The sequence below is a fragment of the Erinaceus europaeus genome, unplaced genomic scaffold (assembly GCF_950295315.1).
Source record: "Erinaceus europaeus unplaced genomic scaffold, mEriEur2.1 scaffold_377, whole genome shotgun sequence".
NCBI classification, from domain to species: Eukaryota; Metazoa; Chordata; class Mammalia; order Eulipotyphla; family Erinaceidae; genus Erinaceus; species Erinaceus europaeus.
In genome coordinates, this window is record NW_026647393.1 from 69868 (window position 1) to 91379 (window position 21512).

Here is a 21512-nt window from a genome sequence, read left to right on the forward strand (position 1 = left end):
CCGGCAGCACATGTACCAGAGTGATGTGTGGTTCTTTTTCTCTCTCCTATCATTTTTCATGAATAAATAAATAAAATATTTGAAAAAAAAGAAAAGAAAAAGAAAGGGTGATCCAGGAGGTAGCACAGTGGATTAAGCATTAGACTTTCAAGCATGAGGTTCTGAGTTCGATCCCCAGCAGGGCATGTACCAAAGTGATGTCTGGTTCTTTCTCTCTTTCCTCCTGCCTTTCTTTTTCTTTCTTTCTTTTTTTTTTTAAGTTTATTTATTTATTCCCTTTTGTTGCCCTTGTTGTTTTATCAATAATAAATTGATGTTGTTGTTGGATAGGACAGAGAGAAATGGAGAGAGGCGGGGAAGACAGAGAGGAGGAGAGAAAGACAGACACCTGCAGGCCTGCTTCACTGCTTGTGAAGCTACTCCCCCTGCAGGTGGGAAGCCGGGGGCTCGAACTGGGATCCTTATGCCGGTCCTTGCGCTTTGTGCCATGTGCGCTTAACTCGCAGCGCTACCACCCGACTCCCTCTTCCTGCCTTTCTAATAAATAAATTAAAAATCTTAAAAATAAAAAAAGAAAGAAAGGTAGGCAAGCAAGCAAGCAAGAAAGATGTCCAGGGAAATAGCATAATGGTAATGCAAAGGGAATTTCATGCCTGATGCTCTGAGGTCCCTGCTTCAATCCCCAGCACCAACATAAACCAGAGCTGAATAGTGTTCTGGTCTCTCTCTCTCTGCACCTTCATCTCTCTCTCTCTTAAATACATAAATAACAAATTTAGAATTTAACCTGCTGTACCATGGCCACTTAACATATTTAGAATTTCAAAAGAAAGGAAGGAACGTATGGGAGATGGCACAGTATATGGACTGTTAGGCTCTCAAGTATGAGGTTCTGAATTCAATTTTCAAAATAACCAATGTGCCAAACTGTTGCTTTGATACCTTTGCTCCCTCTCCCCCTTCTTTTTCTCTGTAAATAAAGTAAAATAGAAAAGTTCTAGGCTGCAGCTGTAAAGGTTGAAGCTAGAAATAACAAGGACTGTTCTTAGAGCTGAAAGTCACTAACAGCTGGTCTCCTAAGAGAGGGCTATTTGGGCTGGAACTTGGGTTGTATACTGGAGGCAAAGGGATGAATGAGTGACTTTTGGAACTACTTACTGGCCTGGCAAGCAGAGATTCTGTAGGTGCCAAGGGATGAATTTGGTCTCCTACAGGGGCAGGCATGTGGCTGGTGTGCCTTGCTCAAAGAAAGGAGAGGGCACCAGGATCCTTTGTAATGGAAGTGAATAATGTCCCTACCCAGTATAACACCACCACCACCCCACCACCCCACCCCGCACGCGTGTGCGCTCCCGCGCGCACACATACACACACACCACTCCCCTCAAAAGCAGTTGACAACAACCTGGCCAAGAAAGAGGCCTTTGTCCTAGGACATCGGAGGCTGCAGGGGGAGGGGAAAAGGCGACAGGTGAAAGGATACATCAAAGCGGCCCGCCATCCCCTCCTCCCCAAAAGATTCCCTACTCCTTGCCCCAAAAAAAGGCTTCCTGAAATAAAAGCAAAGCCTTTAATGCCCACCTGCATAAACAGCTGGGGTACTAGACACCTGGTTCTTATCTAATGCATCCCTCCACCTTGCTGCGTGTATGACTCAGTTTCTCTATCCCAAAGAAAGTGTGTATGGGGGGGAGGGGGGTAGACGGAAGAAGGTTACAACTTAGACAAAGTTGAGAGGTCCCTTTGGAATCCGTCATCATGTTGGCATTCCTTATCATATACATGGGAGAAACTGACCTGGCAGAAAAGGAAGGTTGGAGAGGCAGGGAGTCATGTTTGCCCCCGCTGGCGTGGAGTAAGGTGGGGGCGGGGTGTGGTGTGGGCAGAAACCACACTGGGCTCAAGTTTCCTCTCTTGGCCAGAAGGGGCAGGAGGAGAGGAGGGCCATGGGGGAAAGGGAGGGTTGGAGGAAGGACCTGAGAGCTCAGGCCAGAGGGCTTCAGAGAGCAGGCAGCTGGGGCGCTCGCTCCAACTCAGCAGGAGGCTGGGCACTCAGCTCAGCTATGGCCTGGGGGCGGGGGCGGGGCACAACCCTGTTCGGTCCCCAGAGGTAGCCGGGATCCTCATTCGGGGAGGTGTCAGCCCAGCCCAGGCCTCCCCAGGGACAGCACCCGGAGCCTCATCTTCCTCCTTTCTCTGCTTTCGGACCCAGCCACAGGTGCCTGAAGGTGGGGTGGTCGGAGGGTTCCAGTGGGATCTAAGGATCTCAGGGGCAGGCTGAGAGATAGAAGAGGCAGAGGGAGAAAACAGCCCACTTCTAAGGCTTTGCTAAGAGATCTCAGTTCTTCCCAGGCTGCTCTGGGCATAGGAATTTGACATCTTTTGGGCACTTTTCTGTAAGAAGAACTAGATGGATTTTTTGGGGATTCTTGGGGAGAAGACTGTGGATGGGCACTAGACAGTGGCTTCCCAAGGTCTCCGCCTGTGGCTGGGAAGTTCAACAGACTGGCTACCCTGGGCAAACCCATGGATTCTCAGGTATATGGTAGCACCCTTCCCACACTCCATTCCTCCACACCACCCTGCTCAGCCAGCAGGGAGGGAAGTCTTGGGAGAAGCTGAGGGATTAGAGGCACTGAACGCCTGCCTGGCCTGCTGAGAAGTATTATAGCAGCAGGAAGAGATAGCCAAGGGGTAAAGGGGGCTGAGTTCTTGCCCTCCCTGGGTCTTCTCATGTCTGGGCCTGGAGTGGTAGAAATCAGCTGGGACTGAAAGGGAGGAGGGGAAGGCATCCTGCAGCCAGTGCAGCACCTTCCTAAAGGGAACCTTGGCAGGCTGGGAGGTGGGCTGCCAGGATGCAGTGGAAGAGAAGGGAGATTTCGTTCCACTAGCGCTAGTCACTGACCTCCCCAGAAAGCTAGAGTTTGGGTTTATGAACTGAGTGATGGACACAGAAACTTGTCCCTCTTGCCCTTGTTCGCTTGCACCGGTTTCAATCAGGTATGCTCTCATCAAACCTTCTACTTCCTTTCCCCTCTATTCTTTATGTATGTATATACATGCATGTATATGTGTTTGTCTATCTGTTTTTGTCTCACCTCTACCTTCATGAAGATCTTCCTAATCGTTTATTCAGTTTGCTCACCTGCTACTCCTCCACATGCCAAATCTCATTGATCACTCCCCATCTTTTCACTGCTGCTTTTGACCCCCGGAGAGACTTTTATTTTATTTATTTATTTATTTATTTATTTTTACCAGAGCACTGTTCAGCTCTGGTTTATGGTGGTGTGGGGGATTGAACCTGGGTCTTTGGAGCCTCAGGCAAGAGAGTCTCTTTGCATAACCATTATGTTATCTACCCTCCACCTGAGAGGTGGGGTGTTCTAACAAAGCCTCAGAACAGGGCTCTAGAAGCAAGCCTTCTCCTTCTGTCTCTTCCTTTTTGTGGGATTCATCCCAAGTGGTGGCATAGTGGATGAGGTATTGAACTCTAAAGTATAAAGTCTGGGGCTGGGGAGACCCCATAATAGTTTTGTAAAAGACTTTCATGCCTGAGGCTTGAGGCCCCAGATTCAGTCTTCAGTGCCACCATAAGCCAAAACTGAGCAGTGTCCTCTCTGTATTTGTCTTTATCTCTTATTTCTCTCTTTCTCATTAAAATAAAATTTTAAAAAATATTTTTTTTAAAGTATGAGGTCCAGGGGCTGGGAGGTGGTGCACCTTGTTGAGCGCACGTTACAGTGCGCAAGGACCTGAATTTGAGCCCCCGGTCCCCACCTGCAGAGGGAAGGCTTCATGAGCAGTGAAGCAGGGCTGCAGGTCTCTCTCTCCCTCTCTATTTTTCCCCTTCCTTCTCAATTTCTGGCTGTCTCTATCCAATAAATAAATAAATATGATTACAAGTATAAGGTCCAAAGTTCAGTCTCTGGCATTCTATGTGCCGGAGTGATGCTTTGGTTCTCTCTCTGGGGCAGCAGTTGAGGCTAAATTGTTTTCTCTTCCCAGCATCCCTCCCCCAAATGGTTTGCAGCCTGGGTCCTTAAACATAAAGCTCTGTACCATTCTGGGAGTGCTATGGGGGTTGTGGTAAGATCTTTCGGGGCAGGAGCATCAAGAAAGGGATAAGAAGGGAGCAGTCCTGGGACTTCACTGCTACTGGATTCCTTTTTCAGACAGAAAGAGAAAAAGAGAGATAGGGAAACACCACAGCTCTTGGTACTGTAGAGGCTGTGGGTCTGAGGGTTTGCACCTGGGTTATGTACATAGCACAGGCACCCTGTGGCACCCTCTTAGCTGAGTTATTTCGCCTGCCCCTTTCTGAATTCTTATCTCCCAGTCTCAGGCTGAGGGTAAGAGTGAACTCTTAGTCTTCATGAGTGGGGGCTGATAACTGGTTTAAGGGACTGGGGTCTTGAATTTAGTTTTGCTTGGATCTAGGATTTGAAGCTAGACAATGCCTAAGAGTCATTTGCTGGACTCCTCCCTGGTTTTGGTTCTTTCCTGTAAAATCCATGTCGTTTAGTGTTTCTTAAGGTGGGGCAGGTCTCCCACATGGAAAACACCAGGATGCTTGTTAAAATGGTTTGCTGAGAACCGTGCCTATGATTTCAATTCAATAGGCCTGGGGTGGCTTTCTGATTCTGTTGTTTTCTTTCCTTCTTTTAAAAATTTTAACATGATTAATTATTATTAAATATTATTTATTTTATTTTATTCTTAAAAATTATTATTTAATTATTTATTTAAGAAAGGAGACATTAACAAAACCGTAGGATAGGAGGGGTACAACTCCACACAATTCCCACCACCCAATCTCTATATCCCTCCCCCTCCCCTGATAGCTTTCCCATTCTCTATCCCTCTGGGAATATTATTCATTTTAATGAGAGAGAGATATATAGAGTGAGAGAAACCAGAGCACTGCTCAGCTTTGGCTTATGGTGGTGCTGGGGATTGAACCTGAGACCTAAGAGCCTCAGGCATGAGAGTCTTTTGCAGAGCCATTACACTGTCTTCCCAGCCCCATTCTGGGGTCACAAGTATTGGAGTGAATGTTGGTGACTGCCTGAGGCAACCTGCTTCTCACAGGAAGAGGCTCCAGTCTTGCCTCCATTTAATGCAAGAGACTGAAGGTGAAGCCAGTTGTCCCAGGTGTAACATACCTTGGGTGGCAGGGTACCTGGTCTCCTGCCTCCTAGGGCGGGATTTGTGTACTCTCACCTATGAGATAGATTCAGGGTGATCTATGGTAGGGGTGTGTGGTGGAGTGGGGGGGTGGGGGAGGTGCTGGGAAAGACTATGAGGCAAGAATCATAGTCCCTGCCCCCCTAAACCCCTTCTCCATTCACTTTGTCTTTGGGCAATTTCCGCCAGAACCTGGGTTGGGGAGGGTGGGGTTCCGGTGTTGAAATGGCATCCTGGACAGACATAAACACCCCACCCACTCTGCCCACTGGCCAAAGGGCCCTGTGGCTACACCACCTCCCACCCAGCTCCAGTGATGGCAGCATAACAAAGGGGTGGGGGCAGGCACCACCAGGGGAGAGCCTCTGTCCAAAGGATACCTGGCCATTTTCACTACTTTCCTGGTAAGTCAAAGAGTGGATTCCACTGGAGGCAGCCATATTTGAGGGACTGAAGGTCATACAAACTGAGGGCATCCCAGTCCAACCCTTTGTCTTCCTCAACTCTAGCTGCCTGCCTTTGATTACCCGGCAGGGTGTGTATTCCATTCCTAAGAGATCAGGAGACCCCTGCCAAATACACTTGGGATTTCTTGCTGCAGGCAGGGAGAACAGATGTCAGGAGAGATGGGCATCAGGGACTAGAGAGGTAGGACAAGGATGGGGCTGATGGAGAGGAGGTGGTGAAAGGCAGGGCGAAGGATGTGCTATCTAAACAGAAAGGATCTCGGAGTTTATGGTGTCTGACTTCCTTGTTTACCAATGAGGAAAGAGAGATTGAGAGAAGTGAGCTGGCTTGCCACTTACTGCTTGGTGGCAGATTAGTAAGTAGGGCCTAGATCATAAGAAAAAGGGCTGGAGGGGAATGTGTTGTCAAGTCTCTAAAGGGAGATTCCCCTAAAGGAAAGAGACAGGGAAGCCTCAGAAAGACTTCAAGGATGCAGTTTCCAGCCAGGATTGGCTCCTTTGCCCTTCTATGTATCTACTTGGGTCTCAACCTCTCACTGGACTTTACTGGATCTTTGTGAAAATCAGCCTCACTCAGTAATGCTTGTCAAACACCTGCACAGGTCTTGGCAAGTGTTTAGTGTGGCTGTCCAATGGCTTTAGAAGAGGAAAGCACCCCTATAGTTTTATGGATTGGGGTTCAGTCAAGATGACGCTGTGGGGACACAGGGCCGAGGTTCAGTGTCTCTAGAGACCATTCCTGCACAGCTGCTTGCAGTTGATAACCCTCTTATCGAACCAGGCAGGGGAGCCCAGGGCCAGGACTGGAGGAGAAGGCAGGGCTGCTATCAGTCACCAGGCGTGGGTCATATCTTAGAGCAGGGGAGAGGTTGTCTGCTTGGCTCTTCCCACAACATACTCATTGGAGTCCTCAAGCACTCACTCTCTTCTTGGAAGAGAAGACTAAGAGACAATTTCCTAAAACTGAGATACAGAGAAGGTAGAAGTGACCCTTGATGCTACTCTGGGAAATGGAGAAAAAAATCCAGAAGATATGACTTCTGCCCTGGCAAGTGGCATAGTGTTTTTTTTTTTTTTTTTTGCAAGTAAGAAGTAGGGAAAAGAGAAGGTGTCATCTGAAGTCATAAACAAAAAATGTAAAGATCTACTGTGCTCCCAGAGGTAGGGGCAACAGCCATAGCAGGTGGTCTGGAGTAAGAGCTATAGACAATACTTCTCTAGTTTCAGTTGGTTGATGCATCCAGCATGAGTATGGAGGGAGCCTTCCCATGCAGGTAGGAGAAAAATTCTGGCTGCTGACAGGATGGGTTCTAATTCTCATTTCTTTCTTTCAGTACAGGTTACTGGGGCTATTTGGGCTTCGGAGGACACTGGACCAGGCCCTAGCCCAGTAGGATGCCACCTTGTCCTCCCCAGCAGAGCAGGGACAGGGTGACACAGCTGCCCCCTCTGGAGCCAGGGGAGATGGAACTAACTTGGCAAGAGATCATGTCCATCACTGAACTTCAGGTGAGCAGGGCTCGGGGCAGGGTACAGGAGAGAAGAGCAGAGAAGTAGGGAGTTTGGCTGGGGTGGTGGTAGGGGTTAGCTGTAAGTGTCTCAACTGCAAGTATTCCAGGCATTGAGAAAGAAAAGGCTGGAAAGGCTGGAGCAGGAGGGCAATTTGGATGAAGACCAGAACACTGAAGGAAAATAGTGGACAGGAAAGACTCTGATTGGGAACTAAACTTCCAAGAGCCATATCTCACTCTACCTTTCTTCTCTCTTGACCTTTCTCCTTCAGTCCTATTTTCTTCCTTCATTTCATCCCCCGACCTCAGCAGCTGGGCCCCTTTCCCCCAGGTAGCAGAGCAGTAATTCAGGGGCCTCGGAAGGGGGGGTCAGACTATGCCAGGGTCCTCTCCTCCTGCAGTTGGACAAAGGGGTATCTGTTGGCCTAACAATGATGCCTTTGTACCCGGCTGAGCTGGAGCAGGGTGGTTTCCCGATGTGGGTTGGGGGCCCTGATTCCAACATGCTTTCTCCTCCCCTCTGCACCTGGGTAGGAACAGAGAGACTAAAGACGGGAGAGGTTCTCTGGCTCCAGGAGGTGCCTCTTAGCCCTCAGGCCAGGTTCTGCATCTCCCCCTTTCTCTCCCTGCCCCTATGCTGGGTCTTCAGGACCTGGCTTAGTCTTCCTCCCACACAGTAGCTCCCTCTGCTGGACACCCAGGCTTGACCAGGGTCTGAACTTGACTGACCTTAAATGGCTACAGTAGTAAAGGGTTCAGGGTGGTGTCTTGGATAACAATTCCATGCCTTCCTGATGAAAATAAAGGAATGTGGGTTGGAGTGACAGCATAATGGTGCAAAAAGACTTTCATGTCTGAAGCGCCAAGGTCCCAAGCTCAGTCCTTATACCACCATAAGCCAGAGCTTAGCAGTGCTCTGGTAAAAAAACAAACAAATAAATAAATAAATAAATAAATAAATAAAATAAAGGAAAATGAATGATTTCAACCCAGTAACAAAGAGGAAATTTTACTATTTTTGCAATGTTAGTCCTTTCTGGACTGTGACCACTGAGACTTCCATTCCTATGGGGACAATGTTTTCTTTTTAAAGATTTTATTTATTCATGAGAAATGACAGGGGGGAGAGAGAGAGAGAGAGAGAGAGAGAGAGAGAGAGAGGGAGCACCAGACATGACTCTGGTACATGTGCTTCCAGAAATTGAACTCAGGACCTCATGCTTCAGAGTCCAAAGCCTTATCCACTGTACCACTTCCTGGACCACGAGGCTACGTTTTCTTGGAATAATTGCATTCTTTGCTTGATGTGCTTCATGCTTTTTAATTTATTGGGCAATCAATGTTTTTCTTTGTACTTTTTTGATATTTATTAATTTTCCCTTTTGTTGCCTTTTTAAAAAATAATTTATTTAGGGAGTCGGGCTGTAGTGCAGCGGGCTAAGCGCAGGTGGCGCAAAGCACAAGGACCGGCATAAGGATCCCGGTTCGAACCCCGGCTCCCCACCTGCAGGGGAGTCGCTTCACAGGCGGTGAAGCAGGTCTGCAGGTGTCTATCTTTCTCTCCTCCTCTCTGTCTTCCCCTCCCTCTCTCCATTTCTCTCTGTCCTATCCAACAACGACGACAACAACAACAATAATAACTACAACAATAAGACAACAAGGGCAACAAAAGGGAATAAATAAAATAAATATTAAAAAAATTTTATTTATTCATGAGAAAGACAGAGAAAGAACCAGACATCCCTTTGGTACATGTGTTGCCAGGGACTGAATTCAGGACCTCATGGTTGAGAATCCAATGCCTCCTCCACTGCGCCACCTCCCGGACCACTGTTGACCTTTTTTTTAAATTGTTGTAATTATTGTTGTCGTCATTGTTCAGTAGGACAGAGAGAAATGGAGAGAGGAGGGGAAGACAGAGAGGGGGAGAGAAAGACAGACACCTGCAGACCTGCTTCACCGCCTGTGAAGCGACTCCCCTGCAGGTGGGGAGCTGGGGGCTCCAACCAGGGTCCTTATGCCAGTCTTTGTGCTTGGTGCCACATGCACTTAACCCACTGCGCCACCGCCTGACCCCTCTGTTCCATGCTTCTTAACCCGTTTTCTCTCTGGGTGCTAGCCCTCCTTTCCTTCCTTCTTCCCTCACTCCCTCATCATGGAGGCATGGTTCTCAATGGGGCTCTCTGCCAGCACTATGAGTCCACTGCTCCTGGTGGCCATTTTTTCCCCTCCATTTTATTAGACAGGACAGAAAGAAATTGAAGGAGGGAGGTGGAGAGAGATGACTGCTTTATCGCTTGTGAATCACCCCCCCCCCCAACCCCTAGGTGAGGAGCCAAGGGCTCAAACACAGATCCTTGAGCTTTGTACTATGTGTGTTTAATTGTGTGTGCCATTGGCCAGCTGGCCCCTGGTGGTAGTTTTCAGGAAAACTCAATTTGGTCTCTGGAGAGCCTGCTTCCCTTTTGTCTCCATACCTCTTTTGTGTCTTTCCTTGCAGGGCCTAAATGCTCCAAGTGAGCCATCATTTGAGCCCCCAGCCCCAACATCATACTCTGGACCCCTGCCACCTCCAACTTACTGCCCCTGCTCAGTCCACCCAGATGTAAGCTTCCCCCTTCCTCCACCACCTTACGAGCTACCAGCACCTTCCTCGAATACCCCAGAACCCACATACTCCTATGGCAACATGGCCATACCAGTCTCTAAGCCACTGACCCTCTCAAGCCTGCTCAGTGAGCCCCTCCCTGACCCCCTAGCCCTTCTGGACATTGGGCTACAAGCAGGACCAACCAAACCCCAAGAAGACCCAGAATCTGATTCAGGATTATCCCTCAACTACAGCGATGCTGAATCTCTTGAGCTGGAAGGGACAGAAGCTGGTCGTCGACGCAGCGATTACATAGAGATGTACCCAGTGGAGTATCCCTACTCACTTATGCCCAACTCTTTGGCACACCCCAACTATACCTTGCCACCTGTTGAAACACCCTTAGCCTTGGAGCCAGCCACAGGCCCTGTGCGGGCCAAGCCCCCTGCACGGGGAGATGCAGGGAGTAGGGATGAGCGTCGTGCCCTGGCCATGAAGATCCCCTTCCCTACAGACAAGATTGTCAACCTGCCAGTAGATGACTTTAATGAGTTGTTAGCACGGTACCCACTGACGGAGAGCCAGCTGGCACTAGTCAGGGACATCCGACGGCGTGGCAAGAACAAGGTGGCCGCCCAGAACTGTCGCAAGAGGAAGCTGGAGACCATCGTACAGCTGGAGCGAGAGCTGGAGCATCTGGGAAGTGAGAGGGAACGACTTCTCCGGGCCCGAGGGGAGGCTGACCGGACCCTGGAAGTCATGCGCCAGCAGCTGACAGAGCTGTACTGTGACATTTTCCAGCACCTGCGGGATGAAGCAGGCAACAGCTACTCCCCTGAAGAGTATGCACTGCACCAGGCTGCTGATGGGGCCATCTTCCTGGTGCCTCGGGGATCCAAGATGGAGGGCACAGACTGAGTGGGTCCTGGAGGGGTGAGACTAGCCACAGATTTCTCATTGTGCCTTCTGATAAGGGTACTTCCCAGGCCAGAAGGGTACAGTGAGAACATTTGCCATTTGAACAGGCCAAGGTGTGGTTTTGATGGTTTGTTGTGTGGCATGTTTGAGGGGAGGGCTGGATTTTTCAGTGATCAAGCTTTCTAGGTCTTCAAACACCTCTTGCTTGAGTTTTAAGTCTGTCAAGTATTCACCGAAAGCCCTCCACTGTGTTTTCTTTTATGAGGGAGATGAAACTGAGCAACCCAAAGATCACTGCTTTTATTGGTTGCCAAGCTGAAAAAAAGAATTCAGGGAGGGCCAGAGCACTACTTATGCACATGGAATTCCAGGAATCAAACTCAGGACTTTGTGCTTGAGTCCCAAGTTTCTCTACTGCACCACCCTCGCAGGCTCCAAGCATTTTTTCTTATGCCAGAACACTGCTCAGTTCTGGCTTATGGTGGGGCTGAGGACTGAACCTAGTACCTCAGGTTTGAAAGGCTTTTGCATAACCATTATGCTATCTTCCCAGGCCGGGCTCCAAGCTTTTTCTATTTTTATCATCAGGGTTATTGCTGGGGCTCCATTGAGCGTGACTCCACTGCTCTTGATGACTTTTTTTCATTCCCCTGGACAAGGGTTAGGTAAGGCAGACTTTAGGATACAACTCACTTAGTGTGATGACCTGGGGCTTGAATGCAGGTCCTGGAATATGGTAATATGTTCCATTGGGTGAGCCATGTGCCCTTTATCCTCAATTCAATGTGAGCCATTGGTTTGTGATTAAACTTGGGAGCTCAGTTCAAAGTGTGAAAATTGTGTGATCACTAGGTATACCATCTCTCCAGCTGTCATTACTGGTTTTAGTGCCATTTTTTTTTCCTCCAGGGTTATTGCTGGGCTCGGTGCCTGCACCATGAATCCACCGCTCCTGGAGGCGATTTTTCCCTTTTGTTGCCCTTGTGGTTATTGCCATCGTTGATGTTCGTTGTTGGATAAGACAGAAATGGAGAGGAGGGTATGACAGAGGGGGAGAAAGACACCTGCAGACCTGTTTCACCTCTTGTGAAATGACTCCCCTGCAGGTGGGGAGCCAGGGGCTCGAACCGGAATCCTTATGCTGGTCCTTCCGCTTTGCGCTACGTGCGCTTAGCACGACCCCCTTAGTGCCATTTTTAACAGGAATCCAACTCTTAACTGGAACGAAGGTTTGACTAAGCAGATTCCAGGTTCAGCATTATTCACAAATCCCTCCCTCCTGCAAAATCTCAGGACCTCAATGCCCCAAAGGCAGTCTTTAAATTCCTTAATTCCTCCACCTGCTGGGAATGCTTCGCAAGTGCTGAAGCACCTGGTTGAGTGGATGCTATAATGCAGAAGGAGCCAGGTTCAGGCCCCTAGTCCCCACCTGCAGGGGGAATGGTTAAACAGTGTTGCAGGCGTGTATCTCCCTACTCCTTCCTTCTCAATTTCTGTTTGTCATTATACAAGTCTGCATGGCAAAAAATAAAATTCTGTAACAACCTTTGGCACCTGCCCACAATCCAGGCCTAGTGCTTGGTTGTGTGCAGACCACACATTGCAAGTCTTCTAGAGTTATCTCCCAAGTGGTGGGCACTCTAGCCACACCTTACTGTTACCTTTTAGTCAGCTGTTTCTATACTAAAGCAGAACACTGCTTGGCTGGGGATTGAATCTGAGGTCTTTTAGTTTTGTGAAATACAGCTATGTTGACTTGGGTTTCAGGCCCTGGCTCCAGCTGGTGTTAGTAAGCACTAAGGAAAAAGTATGATCAGATGTTTCTATATCCAATTCTTCAAACATGAAAGAAATCCACCCATACCCCATAAATGTATCAACCTAATAATTTGCCAAAACAGGAACCAAGAAAAGCACTTTATTAAAAAAGTCATTCACAAATTGAATGATTAACTGCAAAAACAGTTATCAGAACTGCATAGCAGTGAAACTGAAGCAGTGGCTTCAGATAAAGGTTGTCCTCATTGGGATATCCCTGTAAGAAAAAAGAAAGCTGTGATGTTAATTAGCAAAGAATTCACACCATATATTTTTCCCTCTGGTTCTAAAGCAGTCATCTTACTTTTGAAATACCTACCAATGCTGGTCATTTTATAAGGAGCTTGCTTACCTTTTAGCCATGAGGTTTGATGGATGAGTTTTAGTTTAACTGTTCTTTTGCTGTAGTAGCAGGGTCCTTCCCTAGAAAAGCAAAGAACTATTAAAACTGACTTTTCTGAGACTAAATCCCAGTTCAGGCTAGGCCCCCCCACCCCCCATTAATGGTCCATCCACCCCTCCCCTCCCACCTCCATTCTGGGAAAGAATATAATACATTACTTTGAGCCATCATTTTAAGGAAATGGGTCAAATGAAGTAAATTATTGCAAAAACACAGCATAAGTGCTCACTTCCTTAAACTGGAGTAATTGAGACGGGACATTAATATAACTCTCCAGAAAGCAAACCAAGTTCAGCTTAACTGGACTAAGTTTTGGCTCAATAAATTACAGGAAAATTTAACAGAACTGGACCTTAGATACACTATATGGATGTAAGTAAAATCTGTTCTTACCTACCAGCATAGCAATAAAACCTTTCCTCCTGGATCTGACTGCTAGTCCTAAGAGTCAGGTGTGCCTTACTCTTGTCTGTCTCCTTCCTTCCGATGGTCACTGAGAACTTCACTCCCTCCTAGCTTTCATGGAGGGTGGCGGGTGGCCTGCCCCTGGCTTATCTGTACTCCACATACCACAAGTGTCTACTCTCAGCTGCAGAGTGTCTGAGCTCGGAGCCATTCGCGCTATGCTTGCTAGCAGTTCCTAGAAGCTGAACATCTCTCCTGGATCTTTAAAGGCATTTTCACGAATCCTGAGGTCTCTGCAAACTCCCTCAACAGTTAAGGTTCCACCTGCCATTGCAAACTCAGCCAATATCAAACCCATGGAACCATCATTCATAGCTCCCCACCTGCCCTCCCTCCCACCATCCCACCCCCTCCCCCAAACTTCCAAGTAACAAACCCATGGGATGGATCAGACTTGAGAGAAATCTATGCTACTAGAGAGCAATGGCACTGAGACTGGGCACCAATGGGAGGACTCAAAGAGCCTATGTACAAACAACATCGATTGCATTGCATTTGCTATACAATTTAACATTTCAGGGTGGTTGTGTGACCTTGTGCTGCATAATGAAGGAAAACTGCAGTTACTGTGAATTTAAACCGCTGCCATGATTTCTTGGTCTGTAACTTTGGCAATACCCAATTATGGAGCCCAGGTAAATGAAAACCCTTTAAAGGGACCCACCCAAAGAAACTGCAGTTTTCCTTCAATGTGAACCTATGTTCTGTGGTTATCAATTCATACTGCCACTGGTCAATTTGAAAAGCCTCCCACATCACTTAGTTTGTAGATTTATGGGTGGCATTAGCCAGCAGAGCAGCTCGTTTTTATTCTCTGGCAGAGCTTTGAACTTGAATTGTGATAGAAGCAGTCAACATCATGGAGGGTGGGGTGGGTAATGGGTAGAAGTCCAAAGCTCTGCCAGTCCCAAATCCATACAGTTGTCATTCCATTCAAGAGGATAGTAAATCGTTTTATTGATTACACATGATAATGGATGATACACAAGCTTCATTCCCATCTATAATTTTATCTGGTACCATAATTCAATTTAGATATATTGCATAGGATGTGCCAACAACCATTAAAATAACCAAATCAACTACAGTGACTTTGCTTGGGTGACCCTTGTTAAATAAATAGTGTAACTTCAGGTCACACAACAGTTTCACTGTACCAAAGTTTCTCAAGATAATAATGGCTTCTCTGCCCAAGTCAGTTAATTTTCAAATGGAACCTGGCACCACCCTGAAGGAATTCTAACTTCACAACTACTGGGTTTAAGTTTACCAAGATGGTTTCAAGAGTAGACTAACTTTACACAGCACATTAAAAAAAAAGACACATTTATTCAGCGTCATGATCAGACTATTACATTTAGCAATCAACAGCATGGGTGCAAAAAAAAAGTCTACATTAAAACCCTTTGTTGGAATGCTTTACACTTTCCACAAAACAGAAACTAAAATAACCTGTTATACAATTAGTCACAAATACAGTCCTCCAATGTTTGTTTTTTTTTTTGCCCATACACAAGAGTATTGTCTAACACAAGTCTTCTTTGTAGCAGCTAGGCCCTGCCACCACTGTGCTTGGCTGAGTTCACAAATCTGTTGTAACCTGTAGCTTCCCTGTCACTTCTCTGGCTCTCCTCTCCTGCTAAGCTTTGTTTCCTGTTGAACAATATGGAATAAAGTTGTTAATCTAAACACATTAAGACTCAAAGCTACAATCCATTATTAAATTGTTTCCCCACAAATTTTGCTGATCTGAATTATTAACTTAAATCCACAATTTACTACAATTATAATGTTAACTATGTTGCACTGCTCAGCTACATTAGTGTTACTGGATTCATCAGCAATTTTAAAATCAATTCTCAATACAAAAAGTTGTTCACTTACCTGGCAATTAAAACCTTCTGCCGCTGCCATAGCTACTGCTGCTGCTGGAGCCACCATATCCACCTAACAAAAAAGATGAGTTAAGTGGCTATATTGTGAAGGTTGAATTCCAGTTTCATATTATCAGCTTTTTTATTGGCCAACAGCTGCACATGTGCCATACCTTGGTTTCGTGGTTTGGCGAAGTACTGGCCACCACCACCATAGGGGCCAGAGCTTCGGCCTCCAAAGTTTCCTCCTTTCATAGGTCCAAAATTGGAGGACTGGTTATTGTAATTGCCAAAATCATTGTAGCTTCCACCACCTCCAAAATTGCTTCCTAGGAATGGAAAAAGGGCCTTAATCTGTTATTTGTTCTGAATCTTGCTTATTCCAAGGATAACCAAGTTGCATGCATTTGCCTTGCCTTTCTCCCAATCTCTGGTTTAAGTGTTTTAAATAAGTCCCTTTCTTCCTTGGCAAGGCATTCAGTTAATCCAATAGCTGAAATTTGCCAGTCTTTAGATCATTCTCAGTATGGACCAAAACATGTTTCCTGATACAGCAACTAATTGCCTGATGTCCCAAGGACCTTAAATGCTAAATCCTGCTGGGATCTATCTAATTCCAGTTGGAAACACCTCTATCCATTTGACAATCTACCTATATTTGGGAGTGAGGCGGCCCCAGCTTAAAGCTAGGAAGTGGTAGCATAGAAATCCATCCAAATACCATGCATTGTTTGATGCAATGACCCTGGAGCACCATGTCTCATCTAGATGGGAACACTCCACAAAGCTAATCTAACTATGAACCAAGTGCTAGGATCACTGGATACCTACCACTACCACCGCCAAAGCCGCCTCCGCCTCCGTTGTTATAGCTGTCATAGCTGCCACTCCCGCCATAGCCACTGCCCTGGTTTCCATAACCCTGTCCACCACTTCCATAGCCTCTGCTTCCTCCAGAGTAACCAGGGCCGCCTCCACCATAACCACCTACAAGAATACAATTCTTCTCAATAAGACAAAAGTGTGTAACAATCAGTATCTGTGCAAGCATAATGGCTAAAGGCCTGCTCACAACATGCTCATGGTCCAGATTATCATGCACTGGATTTTAGTCTATACTACCCTAGTCTAAAACTTCTCAAGTCTTTACCACCATCTCTACAGAAGCCTTACCATCATTGCCAAATCCATTGTAGCCATCCCCACTGCCACCATATCCGCCACCACCTCGGCTGCCACCGAAGCCACCTGAACGAAAACAATTGAAAATTACTTCACAGAAGCCTTATCCGAAGACATCATAAGGTAGAGGAAGTGGGACCTTCAACATAATGCCATTACTGGGCAGAACTATCTGGGCAAAATGCAACTCTGGAAAACTGCTAGCAGTCAGATTGCAGACATGTAAAAAGGCCAGATGCACACATACCTCGACCACTGAAGTTTCCTCCTCGGCCGAAGTTGTCATTGCCACCAAAGCCACCTCCACGGCCACCACCAAAGTTTCCAGAACCACTTCGTCCTGAAGAATTAATGCAAATATTAAGACAGTGCAATTACTTAATGACATATTTAAAGGGAAATTCATCATTCCAACATAAAGTATATATCCCACCTCTTTGGCTGGATGAGGCACTAGCCATCTCTTGCTTTGATAAGGCTTTCCTCACTTCACAGTTGTGGCCATTCACGGTATGGTATTTCTGAACTAAAAACGATAAAAAAAAATGTTTCAGTGTTTCTAATGTAACATGACTCTTTAAGAATGCAAGAAAATGAAATTTTATACTCACTGACAATCTTGTCGACAGAATCATGGTCATCAAAGGTTACAAAAGCAAAGCCTCTCTTTTTGCCACTGCCCCGATCAGTCATGATTTCAATAACTTCAATTTTCCCATACTGTTCAAAATAATCTCTTAGGTGGTGTTCTTCAGTGTCTTCTTTAATGCCACCAACAAAAATCTTTTTCACAGTTAAATGGGCACCAGGTCGTTGAGAATCCTAAAAGGAGGGGGGAAAAAAAAACCCCAAACTTTTAGGTTAGAAAAATCTATTCTGAAAAACACACCCAACGTGAGATATACCCAATACTACAAAGGGAGGAACAACAACAAAAAAACTCACTTCTCTAGAGACAGCTCTCTTTGGTTCCACAACTCTCCCATCCACCTTGTGTGGCCTTGCATTCATGGCAGCATCCACCTCCTCCACGGTGGCGTAGGTGACAAAACCGAAACCTCTGGAGCGCTTGGTGTTTGGGTCTCTCATAACCTGAACGTATTAATTAGTTAATACAGTATTGTATATTAATACAACTAATAAATACATTATTAACATATTAATACTCATAGTATGAGTTCAGCGATTGGAGCTTCCTAGCTGATCAAGGTTAATCAGGAAAGCTCTATTACTTAATTGTAAATCTGCATCTCCCCCCATCCCTATTTTTCTCTAAGAAATCTTTTCAGGGCGGAGCATAGATAGCATCATGGTTATGCAAACGAGCATTTCAATGCCTGAGGCTCCAAGTCCCAGGTTGAAGCCCCAGCACCACCGTAAGCTCAACATTGCTCTGGTTTAAAAAAAACTTCACAGTAATGCTAACAGCCTCTTAAAACGATAACAAGTCAATTAAAGATGCTAATTCGTCTTACCACGCAGTCTGTGAGAGTTCCCCATTGCTCAAAATGGCTTCTCAGACTCTCATCTGTTGTTTCAAAGCTCAAGCCTCCGATGAAGAGCTTCCGCAGCTGTTCTGGCTCCTTGGGAGACTAAAAAATAGGGGATATAAGGTACAATACTTTTCATGTACACCGCATATACACTGTACTATCTTGGGCCCCAAGCCACGTGGTTCTCATTGTGGGTCACATTGGGGGGGGGGGTGCGGGGAGGGCGCGCATGCGCTCTGCGCTCGCCGCCCAACGCACGCGCACAATAGAACTGGACGGAAGGAAAAGATCCCCATAAACGCCTAGTGCTGCTCATGTTTGGCTGCTCACACCAATGCTAAAAAATACCAAAGTAAAACTCAACAAGGCCTTTATAGGGAAAGTATCGGTTTTTCCAAAGAGGCCACACACGCTTGGCGCGTTAAGAGCGCGGCCTCATGGTAACGAGGACAAAATGGCGGCCTGAACTTCAGGAGGGGGAAGCCCAGGCTGTAACGGAACAACTGCCAGCCGCTGCAGTCAAATCTGGCCACGTCCCAGCAAAATCCGTTGGGAGAAATTATATATTGTCCTTCGAGCGTCTTACTCACCTCAGATTTCGACATGGTGGCAACTGAAGGAGACAAGCTCACGATGCTCACTCGGCGACGTCCACAGGCAGAAAGGAGTAATCCCGCCGACGTATCTGCCAGCCTACCTTCGGTCTCGCTCTTTTATCCCGCCTCCTCGCCTTTGGCATTGGTAGACTCCGCCTATCTGTGTTTCTGATTGGTGGTTTGAATAACTTTCCCGTTCTATTGGACAGTGACGTCTCACTGCTTTGTACGTCACTAGTCTGGGCGTTCGCTACAGGCCCCACCCGCCAGCCGCTATTGGTCCACTTGTTACACCCTTATGAAGTAATGTGATTGGTTCGCCAACCTAGCGTCCTGTTTGAATGTACTTCGGAATATTTTAATCTTTTTAATCCTCCACGCCCCCCTCTACCGCACTCAGCTCACTCGCAAATCCCGATTAACGGTATGTATTATAAAAATGACATTTCACAATTTTCTTGTTGCGAAGACAGCCAGTGGAGCGCCGTGCGTGTAAAATGGCGAGTTTACGCAAGCGCACTAACGAGTTCCGCCTGGCGCTGGGACACGTGAAATGGCGGGCGGGACACGGCGGCGGCACCCACAGCGCCTGCGTGGTGTCGGGGGTGGAGGGGGGGCGCTAGGGTTTTGCGCAAGCGTAATGGGCGGAGAAAGGGTCGGGGCTCTGGATTGGTTGCGCAGGCGCAAGGAAGGATCCGTTTTGGCGGGCGGTTGGCGTTGCGCAGAAGGCAGCGGCAGCGGCGGCCAGTGGTCCGGCCTCACTTCAGAGGTAAAGGCAACACGTAAGCGTGAGGGGCCGGTTTTGTTTCTGTAGGTAAGTAGTGGACTGTCTTGCCTACCCTGACGAGGGCTCCAAGCGACTCTAATTTGGCCGTTATTGTGTGAAATGAATGGACCGCGGGGAGGGGGCCGGTGGTGGCGGTGGTGGTGGGGGACTTGTGGGCTTGGCCAGCCAATGATAGAGCAGGGGCGGGATGTTTTATCCTCGTAGGTTCCCTGGAGCTCGGCCGCAAGTTTGACTGGCGTGCATGTAGGCCAATTGGGTCCTCCTCTAGCCGCCGCCCGAGCCTTCCTTGGGCCCTGCGAGTGCGGGGGGCGGGCCTTCTTCGTCTGAGCTGCGTCCCTCTCAGCCAATGAGCAGCAAGCGCGCGGTAGGTTGGGCTGCGGCGAGAGCGGCGGCTGCCTCCCGGGGCGACGGGGAAGCGCGCTCTTCAATGGCCGGAGCCGCGAAGAACTAACGCAGATTCTCGGTTCAGTGCTCCCCAAGAGAGAGGTCTGCGTTTTGGGGACGTAGGGGTGTGTGAGAACGAGGGGATCCAGTGCCTGCGCTGTCTCCCTTCACTCCCCCCCCTCCCGATGCAGCCTCCATTCCTTAAACCATCGCTGTTTGGGGAGACTGGGTTTTCCCCCATCATAACTTGGGGTTTGGACGACCAGCAGAGGGGGAAGAAAAAAGAAGGCGGGTGAAATTGCCTTGGAGAATTTGCTTCTTTAGGGAAAGCTGACTTGAGACCTGGGGACGAGTAGAATAAGCCTTTATATACTTTTTTTTGTATCGAAAGCCCCCCCCTCCCTGACACACACACTTAGAAAGACTGCACAGTTCGCAGAGATAAGTGTTTGTAAATCGGCTCCACAGCACAAGCTTTGGAAAGCAAGCAATTAGGGACAGACGCGGGGTCAGTCTTTGCATTGATAATCGTTGATTAAAAATTAATTTTAAAAGTCAGTTCTTGTGTCTTCATGGTCACGTGTCTTCGCACCTCCTTTTTCTCCTCGCCCCTCGAGAATATTTCTCCCCCCCAAGTACTGTTGTGTGTGTACTCAGAGCCTGCTAGCCATCCTGCCAAGCATTATCCATATCCACAGTCTTTCTTTGAATAGCTTTTCCTCCCTGAAATATTTCTTTATGCCATTAAAGATTTTCTGAACTTTGTTTTCTTTGAGGATTCTGGACGTGAGTGAGAAGGAAGCTGCTTGAGATGGGTTGTTAGATACAGGGCCTTCCATCACCTCGATTATCCTTTGTATCTTTTTATTTTTTATTTTTTTTATTTAAGAAAGGATTAATTAACAAAACCATAGGGTAGGAGGGGTACAATTCCACACAATTCCCACCACCCAATCTCCATATCCTTTTGTATCTTGATAATATTTCTTTAAAAGTGTTTAGGGTAGGGAGGATAAACACTGTTTATGCAAAACACTTGAGTGCCTGAGGCTCAGAAGTCCAAGACTTAATCCCCCACACCACCATAAACCAGAACTTGAGCTGTTTGCGCCTAGGTCCTTTGCACATGGTAGAGTGTGTGTACTCAGCCCCATGGCCCCTGAGGACCACTCTGCTTGGCTTGTGTTGTGGGAGGAGTAAACCTGGGACTCTGGAGCCTCAGGCAGGAGAGTCTGCCTAACCATTGTGCTAGTTCCCTCGCCCAGTGTTAAAGTACTACCAGATTTGGGAGAGTGAAAAAATACCTCCTATTTGAAAAGCAAATGTTCTAAAATGGCGGGTGCTAGACTTGACTATCTTGTCAAAGACTGAGTGAGGGTAGACGGCATAATGGCTATTCCAAGAGGCTCTCATGCCTGAGGCTCCAAAGTCCCAGGCTTAATCCCCTGGACCACTATAAGCCAGAGCTGAGCATTGCTCTGGTTTAAAAAAATATGTCAAGGACTATTTTGGGGGCTGAGGGTAGATAGCATAATGGTTATGTAAACAGACTCTCAAGCCTGAGGCTCCAAAGTCTCAGGTTCAATCCCCCTCCACCACCATAAAGCAGAGCTGAGCAGTGCTCTGGTAAAAAAAATAAAACCTATTTTATCCCCTAGAAATTGGAGATAGTGGGGTTAAGAGGCAGCATAGTGGTTATGTAAATGACTTCTGTCTGAGACTGTAGACTAGGTTGTCTCTAGCACCACTCTAAGTCAGAGCTGAGCATACTCTAATTAATCTATCTATTTTTTATTTTAAATCCAACACTTTATTATTTATTTTACCAGAGCACTGC

General features: G+C 47.1%; 2 protein-coding genes and 1 long non-coding RNA gene across 12 annotated transcripts; 2 read left to right on the top strand and 1 right to left on the bottom strand.

Annotated features, from left to right (window-relative positions):
- Window positions 1–1945: 1945 nt before the first annotated feature.
- Window positions 1946–11491, top strand: NFE2 (nuclear factor, erythroid 2). Of its 8 annotated transcripts, none has more exons than XM_007518148.3 (3): window positions 1946–2538; window positions 6989–7163; window positions 9666–11491. In XM_007518148.3, exons 2-3 carry the CDS (start codon window positions 7050–7052, stop codon window positions 10671–10673), a joined length of 1122 nt encoding a protein of 373 aa, XP_007518210.1. In that variant the 5' UTR covers window positions 1946–2538; window positions 6989–7049; the 3' UTR covers window positions 10674–11491. The 8 variants fall into 8 exon arrangements, with proteins under 8 accessions (XP_007518210.1, XP_060039948.1, XP_060039946.1 ...); XM_060183965.1 differs by having other exon boundaries at window positions 6994–7163; XM_060183963.1 differs by having other exon boundaries at window positions 1946–2218.
- Window positions 11492–12575: 1084 nt separating this feature from the next.
- Window positions 12576–18655, bottom strand: HNRNPA1 (heterogeneous nuclear ribonucleoprotein A1). 3 transcript variants are annotated; one of them, XR_009547947.1, is made up of 12 exons: window positions 18499–18655; window positions 17891–18007; window positions 17361–17507; window positions 17027–17237; window positions 16849–16941; window positions 16663–16755; window positions 16407–16481; window positions 16065–16220; window positions 15407–15562; window positions 15244–15306; window positions 12844–12914; window positions 12576–12708 (listed from the first exon to the last, which is right to left on the bottom strand). XR_009547947.1 is itself a non-coding variant. In XM_016186031.2 (11 exons), exons 1-10 carry the CDS (start codon window positions 18511–18513, stop codon window positions 15251–15253), a joined length of 1119 nt encoding a protein of 372 aa, XP_016041517.1. In that variant the 5' UTR covers window positions 18514–18655; the 3' UTR covers window positions 14292–15012; window positions 15244–15250. The 3 variants fall into 3 exon arrangements, 2 of the variants coding, with proteins under 2 accessions (XP_016041517.1, XP_060039945.1); XM_016186031.2 differs by lacking the exons at window positions 12576–12708; window positions 12844–12914 and adding an exon at window positions 14292–15012; XM_060183962.1 differs by lacking the exons at window positions 12576–12708; window positions 12844–12914; window positions 16065–16220 and adding an exon at window positions 14292–15012.
- A 479-nt stretch (window positions 18656–19134) lies between these two features.
- On the top strand, window positions 19135–20233 carry LOC132536323 (uncharacterized). Its single transcript, XR_009547948.1, has 2 exons — window positions 19135–19318; window positions 19496–20233. It is a non-coding gene; the product is annotated as an uncharacterized LOC132536323 (long non-coding RNA).
- Window positions 20234–21512: the final 1279 nt, after the last annotated feature.